At 42.6% G+C, this 10,125-nt stretch overlaps 2 protein-coding genes across 5 annotated transcripts; one reads left to right on the top strand and one right to left on the bottom strand.

Annotated features, from left to right (window-relative positions):
- Positions 1-562: 562 nt before the first annotated feature.
- Positions 563-4,811, bottom strand: LOC127933179 (mitochondrial basic amino acids transporter-like). Of its 2 annotated transcripts, XM_052529972.1 has the most exons (5): positions 4,497-4,804; positions 3,952-3,995; positions 2,897-2,939; positions 2,663-2,746; positions 563-2,087 (listed from the first exon to the last, which is right to left on the bottom strand). In XM_052529972.1, the coding sequence occupies exon 5, from the start codon at positions 2,085-2,087 to the stop codon at positions 1,341-1,343; it is 747 nt and encodes a 248-aa protein (XP_052385932.1). In that variant the 5' UTR covers positions 2,663-2,746; positions 2,897-2,939; positions 3,952-3,995; positions 4,497-4,804; the 3' UTR covers positions 563-1,340. The 2 variants fall into 2 exon arrangements, with proteins under 2 accessions (XP_052385932.1, XP_052385931.1); XM_052529971.1 differs by lacking the exon at positions 2,897-2,939 and having other exon boundaries at positions 4,497-4,811.
- A 141-nt stretch (positions 4,812-4,952) lies between these two features.
- Positions 4,953-8,595, top strand: slc25a47b (solute carrier family 25 member 47b). 3 transcript variants are annotated; one of them, XM_052529973.1, is made up of 6 exons: positions 4,953-6,101; positions 6,201-6,244; positions 6,322-6,393; positions 6,810-6,992; positions 7,084-7,333; positions 7,462-8,595. In XM_052529973.1, the coding sequence occupies exons 1-6, from the start codon at positions 6,065-6,067 to the stop codon at positions 7,737-7,739; spliced, it is 864 nt and encodes a 287-aa protein (XP_052385933.1). In that variant the 5' UTR covers positions 4,953-6,064; the 3' UTR covers positions 7,740-8,595. The 3 variants fall into 3 exon arrangements, with proteins under 3 accessions (XP_052385933.1, XP_052385934.1, XP_052385935.1); XM_052529974.1 differs by having other exon boundaries at positions 6,201-6,393; positions 6,815-6,992; XM_052529975.1 differs by lacking the exon at positions 4,953-6,101 and having other exon boundaries at positions 6,215-6,244; positions 6,815-6,992.
- Positions 8,596-10,125: the final 1,530 nt, after the last annotated feature.

A 10,125-nucleotide genomic window follows, 5' to 3' on the forward strand; every position in this document is an offset into this window, starting at 1 on the left:
GAGGGCGCTCTGTTCCTCTCCAGCACATGTCTGTCAGTCACCAGCAGCTGCTGATTGTTGTTGTCCTTTTGAGGGTTTGCTTCTGTCTTTAGACTGGAATACACTACACCACACCGGCACAGAGCTGGCATTCACACATGTCAAAGAAAAATGATTACCCTCAGACTACGATTCAGATTGTACGTCACATATCATAGTTTCTGATGCTCTGCTCAGTGCATTTGATTATGTATACAGTATATACAGTATATATATTATAATATACAGTTAGTACAGAACACAATCACTTTCTTTTAAAATAATCACGTTTTGTTGCTTTGTGGCCTGTAATGAAACCATTTTTGTTTTATCCAGCTGTATTTACTCATAGATGAAAACAAAGTGTCTGGATGTGTGGAATCACAGTCGGAAGCTAAAATCTGAGACATAGTCCATCATACACTGTGATTTTCTATGAAATAATTGTCCAGATAGAGACTGAGAATAACACCTGAAGTCATTGAGTGTATGATGGTCAGTTTTCTCCACACAGTTAACCCTTTAAATGTGAGACAAATATGAGTTCATGTGTTTCCATATTTATTGAATGTTGAACGGTCATTTTCCCTTGAGCTTCATGGATCAAAAGCACTGATGACCCTTGATCAGATATCTGTCTGCTAAAGCCCTCATTCGATTCTATTTACATTCATAATAACAAATGATGCACATATATCATATATACAGGAATATATCAATTACAGTCATGCCAGGAACTAGGTGCATGTAAAGATTCAATAACAATTACACAACTTTGCATTTTATTTAGCCCTAAAATTGCATAGTAGTACTTTAAGAGCACATATTGCTACTCTGAGATGCTGATATTTACATGTATGCATTTATTAGATGCATTTATCCAAAGCAACTTACATTGCATTCGAGGTACACATTTACATTTTACAGCCCTTGTATTTCCTGGAAATCAAACCCGTGAACTTAAGACCATATGCTCTCCATATAATGTACAGTCGTGTCTTCACCTGTTCTGTCCCTGCAGAAGGAACCATTTTTAGCATGATGTTTCTGACTGTGGAGAATGAGCTTCAGACACGTCACGGTTCGACCTCTCATTCGTGCGTCACTCTCATCTTTCATCAGCACCAGATGTTTCTACAGATGCTGATCTGGGAATCCTCATCCCAATAATTCAGCAGTACGGTCCATGGCAGAGATGATGCGAGGTCATTGTTCAGCGTTCACTGACCGTTTCTCTCTGTATCACAGAATCAGAGTCTATCGGTGCAGTAAATCTGTGCTCTCATCTCAAGACGATCCGAGTCTTTCTCCAGGTCTCTGAGTCACAGGCTGCTGTGCTGCAGACTCGGCCGCATCTCCTCGCAGTCCTTCACACCCTCATCATCCTCGCGCATGTACATGAGGAAGAGCGTGACGGTGGCGAAGGTTGTGGCGTTGACGGGAAACGCTCTCAAGAGAGTCGAGGTCAGGCCTCGAGTGAAGGCCCTCCATCCTTCTCTCCTCCAGCTCTGACGCACGCAGTCCATGATGCCGTCGTACCTGTTGGCTCCGCCCACTCCGTCCGCCTGGAGGCGGGACTTGATGACGTCCACGGGATACGTGGAGATCCAGGACGCCATTCCCGACATGCCGCCCGCCAGGAGCAGCTTGGGAATGATGTATCCGTCGTCGGCGTCGCAGCCCAGCGCTCGCGTCAGAGTATCGTAGGTGAGGAAGTAGACGCCGAAGCCGGGCGTCTCGCGGATGACGGTGGTCACCATTCCTCGGTTTATCCCTCGGACTCCCTCCTTCCGGTGGATGCGGATCAGGCAGTCCAGAGAGTTCCTGTACATCCTCCTGGAGGCGCTCTTCTCGCCCGTCCCCTGCATCTGCATGCGTGTCTTGGCCAGCTCCATCGGGCAGCAGATCACACACTGGATGAGTCCGGCCGCTGCGCCCGCCAGGAACTGGTGCACAGGGGTGTCCACACCCAACATGCGCATGGCGTTCCCCTGCACGCCGAACACGATGGCGTTGATGAAGGTCAGGCCCATCATGGGTGATCCGATGCCCTTATAGAGACCCCGCATCTGCAGCCAAACCACAAACAGACAGAGTGTGAAGGGTTAACACCTTGGGAACCCGAAACCTCTCGCCTCTCCACACACAGACAGATATAGATGTTCCCTGTGCTGGATTTAGCTCGGCATGTGAGTCTCCAGTATCTCCTGGGGTCAAACATCTCAGCGTTACTGAACCTGCAGCACATCAACACCGTCCGACTGATGCGTGTTCCTGGAGAGGATACGCTCCCCAAAATACAACTTCCACAGTGAACCCTTCAGTGATCAGTTCTTTAAAAAACATCAAACAGGTCTAAACAACCTTTTCCTCTATAAAGAACCTTTTTTAGAAGGGAAAGTAAAGGTAAAGATGGTAAAGGTTCTACATGTGTAGGAACCATACAAAGCACCTTGCGGTTAACAGTTCTCTAAAGAACCATTACTGTGAAGAACATTATATTTAATTCTCTTAATAAAAGTTCTTTATTGACATAGTTTATTCCATTAAGAGCCTTTAACATCCATTGAGTCTTTCCATTCCAAACACATGTTTTAAGAGCATCTTCTTAGTTTTTGATCAAAATGATTAACCCTGTACTGACCGACTCCTGACGGACGATGGACTGGAAGCAGTGATAGGTGCCGCGGTACAGGGGCTTGTCCACGCTCTGGACCTGCAGTCGCACCTAGAAAACATTACACCTGCTGTGATCAGACACATCAAACACAGCAGAAAACACACAGAAGTGAATGAATCTAGAGCTGCTGATGCTTAGACCATATTCAATCAGATCCCAGTCCAGTGGAAAGAGAGGAAGGACCTGGTCTTTACTTACGAGGTTAACCTCCGAGCGGCCGGTGTAACAGCCTCGCTCTCATCTACAACAAAGTGACACTTTTGCTGTAAAAGACCCTTCAGCTGTGAACTCATGATCAGAACAAAGACACCAAGGCAAGACGTGAGATATTACGGCTCAAACGGCTGATTATGTGATTAATACTTGACCTCACGTGAGGAGGCCACGGACTCGATCAAAACCAGATCTTTCTGTGTCTTGCCCTTTGTCTTTAAGTACAACACACACACTTTGAGTTTTAGAGAAGGGTTAGTTTAATGACAGCATGACAGAATACACAACAACATTCACAGAAACAGGCATAATAACAGCCCTTAATACTCAACACAATACAGACGAGCGTTCTGTGTCTCAGCTGATGCTTTCTAATGCAGGTGAGGACTTGATTAAAGCACATTTACGCATTCAGAGGGTGCTTTATCTGAAGTTACTAGCATTGCATTCAGGACTTCTATCTGTTCGGGCAGGTGCCTTTCTGTAGTGTTTTACAGGAACAACCAAAGCTCAAGCACAAACGGTAAAAATTAATGTTATTGACAGTTGTGCATATATTTGAATTGATTATACAATATAATAGATGGCGATTTGTCAAAGCATGAATACAGAAACAGAGCAGATATTAAAGACTTTGAGTGTGGTCAGTTAGTGCACATGCGTCCAGGGTTTATGACCAGCTGTAATAGTAGATGCACTCTTAAAAATAAAGTTTCCAAAAGGAGTTTTGGCCAGAGGAGCCCAAACTCTTTAATATGTAGAGCCATGGGCCATCAGAAAATGATGCATTATACCCAACAGTATTATATTAAAGTGTATCAAAAATTAAAAATATATGGTTTTCATATTTCCCCCCCAAAAATAAAAAAATGTTAAAACAAAAATATAGAGTGAAGAAATGCTTCAATGGCTGTCTACATGGAAGCACCAATGAAGAATCTTGATTTTTAAGAGTGTCGGAAGAACCATTTTTGGTTCCCCAGAGAACCTTTTATTCAGCAGTTGTGATGAGTTTAATAGTTCAGTCAAAGCGGACGTACCTTGACCGTATCAAACGGATGTCCGACCAGCACACCTGCGGCTCCTGAAACATGAACGACTGAGAGTGAGATTGGGGCGATTTCTGACCGTCTCCGTGACCTCAGCCCGGTTCTGTTTGTGTGTGTTTGGGGTCAGCTCTTCAGCCTTGACCCCAGCGAATGAAAGCGTCATTCATCACACAATCATCAGCAGCACTCTGGAGAAAGTCTTGGTGCTTCTCAAGATCACTCCTGTTTAACGAGCTTCAGTTCTCATCAGAATGATTGTCTGATTCAGCATGAGAAGGATTCATGATGACGTGTCACACTCAGATTACACATGTTTCAGATCAGAATGATTGTTTATTCTCTCTTCAGTCGCTCGTATTAAACTACCTGAAGACATTACCTGATGATGTTAGTGAGCTGAGCACAGAACGGGTAGCTAGTAACCAGTTACCAGTATAACCAGTGAGCTGTTCTCTATTTCAGCAACTAGATTAGATGTTTGACTCAGTGTTTCAGTGAGTGTGTTCTGATCCTCAGACAGTTGAAGAGCATTTTACCTCCAATACATCCTGCGACAAAGTCCAGAGCCATTCCTCAGACGATGAAGGTGAAGATGATGAAGATGATGAGTGTCTGTGAGCTCTGATCCTCGTCCAGCAGTGTCGGTCAGTCGCTGGACGTCTGCGCTCGTGAGCAGCTGCTGCGTCTGTGCTGCTATTTTTACTGAATGAAGTTGATATGAAGGGGGAAAGTCCATCTGTGACCAATAGAAGCTCCAGGATGAAGAAACACCCCCATCATCATCATCATCATCATCGTCAAGGCTCATACATGCACTACTGAGTAAAAGAGAGAGTAAAACACTCAGAACTTCAGCTCAGAGTGATTTAGTTCTGTACATTATAAATATGAAGCAGGTGCATGTTAATCAGCAATTACATAATAATAATAATAATAATAATAATAATAATAATAATAATAATAATAATTAGAAAGAATGCTTAATAATTCTGATCTGTTATTGATTACTGAAAATGAATGTTGATGCTTACGTCTGGTTTATTCTAGTGAACTAAGACATAAACATAAAAGTTTGTATTTGAAATACAAATATTTGTAATGAAAAACATTGAAAATATTTGTTGTCAAAACCAGATTTCTCATTTTAATTCAGTTTAACTTGAACTAAGATAACTAAAACAAACAAAAGTGAATAAACACTCGTCATTTAAAAAAAAAAATTGATTAAACATTTATTTTCTGTTCGGTTGACTTTTGTGAGGTCCGATTTAATTATTTTGGATTATTATTTTATTGTATTTTAGTTTTTAATCTAATATAAACTTTAAACAGCTTTATTAAATAATTTTTTATGTTTATTTATATAATTATTATCCTGTTTGTTAATTTATTATTTATTTATGCATGCATGTATTTGAGCTGTTTCTGTTCATGAAAATAGCCGTGTCATTAAAATATAAACAAACAATAATGCGCTGGCTGTTTATTAATAAAACCGGTCGGGATCTGATTGGCTGAGAGGCGTTTACAGTAGCCGAAGCTGTACACGTACACTGTAACACGTGACAGAGCGAATGTGACTCTTGTCCTTTAACTCTTCTTCATCATCATCATCATCGTCAGTGGTGTGAGGCGATGAAGAACAGCGCCGCTCCGCGGTCACTGCAGGAACAGGAGCGCTGTGTGTCTGTCGCCGGTGTCTTTTGATCTGATCCAGATGATATTCCCGCGCTACAGTGAATCACAGAGCATCAAAGGAGCCGAGCATCAGCGCAGATCCACGCGTCACTGTTACACGCCATCGGTGATTCAGAACCCGTGTTTCTGAAGGTGATCGTGACCTTGAGTGACGACAGCGACACACACACACACACACACACACACACACACACACACACACACGCTTCTCTACATCTCTGTCTTCTGAACAATCATCATCAGTTCGTTAAACGGCGTTTGGCGGCGGGTCGAACCGGATGATTCCGATGCTTCTGCTTGACCGGTGCGGATCGTTTCTGATGATTCGGATCGTTACTGATTCCTTGTGATGATTCGGATCGGCTCCGGTTCTTCTGTGTGATCGGTTCTGCTGGCTCCGGTCGTGATGCATCTCGCGGATTTCGTCGCCGGTTCTGTCGGAGGTCAGTGGTGTAAATCAGCTGTTTTAGTGTCAGTGTGTGTGTGTGTGTGTGTGTGTGTGTTATTTCTCCGTGATGAGGATGTGTGATCTGTATAATCAGGGGCTTTCGGAGTGGCCGTGGGGTATCCTCTGGACACAGTGAAGGTAAACCATCCTCCTCCTCCTCATCTTCATCAGCTGCAGGTACTGTATCAGGTGTGTAACAGTGATGGATGCTGCAGGTGAGGATGCAGACTCAGACACGTGACTCGGGGGTTTGGGAGTGTGTGAGAAGAACCTGCAGGACTGAAGGAGTGAGTCTCTGCACAAACACACAACCATCCAGCAGTCACCATGCACTAATGCATTACTAGAATCAAAAGTTGTGCTTGTTAACATTAGTTAATGCACAGTGAATTAACATGAACTAACACTGAACGACTGTGGTTTTATAAACATTAACAAAGATTAATAAATACTGAAATTATGTATTGTGCATTGTTTGATAATGCATTAGCATTAACTAATGGAAACAGTGTTACCATTTTAACAAAATAAGAGGAATGATGAAATTACATTTTACAAACTAGAAGTTTACGTGTAGTCTATGGGACGAAATAATAATATGATGATGATTCTGCAAAGGGTGTGTAAACTTTTAAACAAAAGGGAGATCACGTGAGAGTTGCTGGATACTCTTGCTATGTTTAATGTCTGCTGTGTGTTTGAGGTCAGTGGTTTCTACCGTGGGATGTCCATGCCGCTGAGCACGGTCTCCATCAGCTCCTCGCTGGTGTTCGGCACCTACAGGAACGTCCTGCACCTGCTTCAGGAGCTGCGGCACAGAAGCACAGCCGAGGCGCACCGGAAAGCTGATTTATTTGTGTCAGGGTTTGCTGGAGGCGTCGCTCAGGTGCTGTGTGTTCCTCAGCTCTCAGGCACTGGTCCTCGTGTGTGTGTGTGTGTGTGTGTGTGTGTGAGTCAGCTGTGTTCTTCTGCTTCAGGTGCTGGTGATGTCTCCCGCAGACATCGTGAAAGTGCGTCTTCAGTGTCAGAGCGAGCTGCCGGGCTCCAGGCTCAGGTACCGCGGGCCGCTCCACTGTCTGCTGAGCATCGCTCGGGACGAGGGTCTGCTGGGGCTCTACAAGGGCTCTGCTGCTTTAGCGCTGCGTGACGGACCCTCCTTCGCCACTTACTTCCTCACGTACAACATGATCTGTGATGCCCTGCGCTCCACAGACAGCAGCCGGCCAGGTGCAGCACAACACACACACTCAGAGGAGAGAAAACCTCCACAACACACATTCACCTGTTCATGTGATGCACTTCATCTGCTAGCATTAGTACACGTGTGTGTGATGTGTTGTCTGCGGTCGCTGCAGGCTGGACGGTGGTTCTTCTGGCCGGTGGTGTGTCGGGGATGTGTGGCTGGGCCGTGGGGACACCGATGGATGTGATCAAGGCCCGTCTGCAGGTGTCCGGCGTGAGCGGCCGCTTCTACAGAGGCTTCTTCCACTGTCTCTCACACAGCGTGAGGAGCGAAGGCATCGCGGTTCTCTTCAGAGGTCTGACGGTCAACTGCATCCGGGCCTTTCCGGTCAACATGTCCGTCTTCGCCGTGTATGAACTGGTTGTTCGTTTTCTGCGCTCGCCGTCATAGATCTTCTCTGCACATGAGGACGCTTTGCTTCAGTGTTTGCTGGACGTTTGTGAGCGGAAGCGTTTCTGTGATTTTATTAGGAGCTGCAGAAGCTCAGAGTCAATATTTCTCCTCTCTATTAATATATATCTGAGTGTGTTTCGAAGTGTCTACCTCCAGACGTCTGTGCATCATGAATGTTTAAATCAATAGTTCAGCCGAAAATGAACATGTTTTGCTGAATATGTGCTCATCCTAGATGTAGATGAGTGTGTTTGGAGAAATGTAGCACTGCATCAGTGACTCATCAATGGATGCTCTGCAGTGAATGGGTGCCGTCAGAATGAGAGTCTGATAAAAACATCACAATAATCCACAGCACTCCAGAACATCTGGACAAGACAAAAGATGAAACAATTACTTGTGGATTATTGTGATGTCTTTATCAGACTCTCATTCTGACGGCACCCATTCACTGCAGAGCATCCGTTGATGAGACACTGATGCAGTGCTGCATTTCTACAAACCTGCTGAAGACACAAACTCTTCCTGATCTTGGATGAACCGAGGGGAAGTAAGCATTCAGCACATTTTCTTTTTGGACTGAATTATATCTTTAAGGACTTTAATCATGCTAGTATGATATGAACAGGTTTAACCCTTCACTAACAGTCTCTGATGACTTTTCTCTGTGTTTCATCTCAGCTGGAGTGACTGAAGACTGTTTTAACACATATCAGGGATTTACACATGAACATGTTCTGTGTCTGATGTGTGTCTTGTTTTACAGACGGACTGTGAATCTGTGTTTATTCATGTGAATGTTCACTGAATCATTGGTACTGTAATGATGACATTAAACGTGTCACGTCCAACATCGGAGTGTGATGATCTCTTGATGGCAGACATCAGCTGTATGAGACCGGACTTCACCATCACACACACACACACACACACACACACTAGACTTCAGCATACTACACTTTTTTCAGCACTTACTCGTCTTAACATTAACTTCAACATTCACTAATACATTATTCAAATCAAAGGTTGTATCTGTTAGCATTTAAAAGATGAACTGGTCATTCTTTGTAAATATATTGATCATTCTTTGTTAGTTAATGCAGTCACTTAAATTAACAAATGAGACTTTATTGTAAGGTTTTATTGTTTTTATTAATATTCACTAGTGTTTGTGATGATGGCCAATCAGATGGAAGTAGGCGGGGTTATGTTCACATATGTCACTGGCTGGACTCAAGAGCAAGATGTAAGCAGCTAAAGCAAATAATTCCTGAGAGAAGAAGTGCCCATTATGAGATCAGCACTATCACAATCATGCTATTCATGATTACCAGAGATTTATTAGCTTTGTTAATTGCAGTGGAAACTGTAGGCTCAATTTGACAACACCACAAACACTATCTATATCTATATATATATATATATATAGTCATAATACTACTATTATTGCAAAAATATATTTTTGTAGCTACAACTGCTCTGTTGTAACGAGACGTACCAAGAATGCTGATATTTCACCAGTAGATCGTGTATGTTTCATGGTGTATCCAGTAGGTGGCGATAAAGCACTCTTTATGTGTGAGTAACGAAATCTGTCTTTGTACAAAGATGTAAGGCTCTGGTTCTTACTTATTTGCTTCCAAAGTGTTTGCTGATTATTTTTTATTTTTATTTAAACTGTGTAAGTTATTTGTTATTTTATATTAGGCCTTGGTGTATTTTCTATAGTTTGTAAATGAAAGTTCTGTTTAATAGAAGTGAGTTTGTCGCTGTACTGTTTTGTTGTTGTCCATTCAATCAGCTGAAAAGTGAAAGGTCAGTGATACCCTAATATACTGTATTTACATGTGACTAACATAACATTTGATTTCTTACAAGTTACATTGTTTTATTTCATGGATTGTTTTTATTTAATGGATAGAACTGTAGCTACTATTATATGTATTTTTAGTTTATTTTTAGTTCATTAATCTTAATTTTTTTTATCAATGTTATATACACACACACACACATATATATATATATATATATATATATATATATGATCTGGACACAGACTGGATCTGGTGGCTACGGTGACCTCGGAACAAGAGAGAAACAGACTAATATTAGCGTAGATGCCATTCTTCTAATGATGTAGAAAGTACGGTGTTATGTGAAGTGTTTCCGGTTCCGGTTTACCTAATTAATGCAGCCTAAAAATCCTTTAACGGATTTGGATATTAAAAGCATATTAGTATGTTATGTGTAAGCCAGGTTAAAGAGATGGGTCTTTAATCTAGATTTAAACTGCAAGAGTGTGTCTGCCTCCCGAACAATGTTAGGTAGGTTATTCCAGAGTTTAGGAGCCAAATAGGAAAAGGATCTGCCGCCCGCAGTTGAT

The sequence above is a fragment of the Carassius gibelio genome, chromosome A17, assembly GCF_023724105.1.
Source record: "Carassius gibelio isolate Cgi1373 ecotype wild population from Czech Republic chromosome A17, carGib1.2-hapl.c, whole genome shotgun sequence".
Classification (NCBI taxonomy): domain Eukaryota; kingdom Metazoa; phylum Chordata; class Actinopteri; order Cypriniformes; family Cyprinidae; genus Carassius; species Carassius gibelio.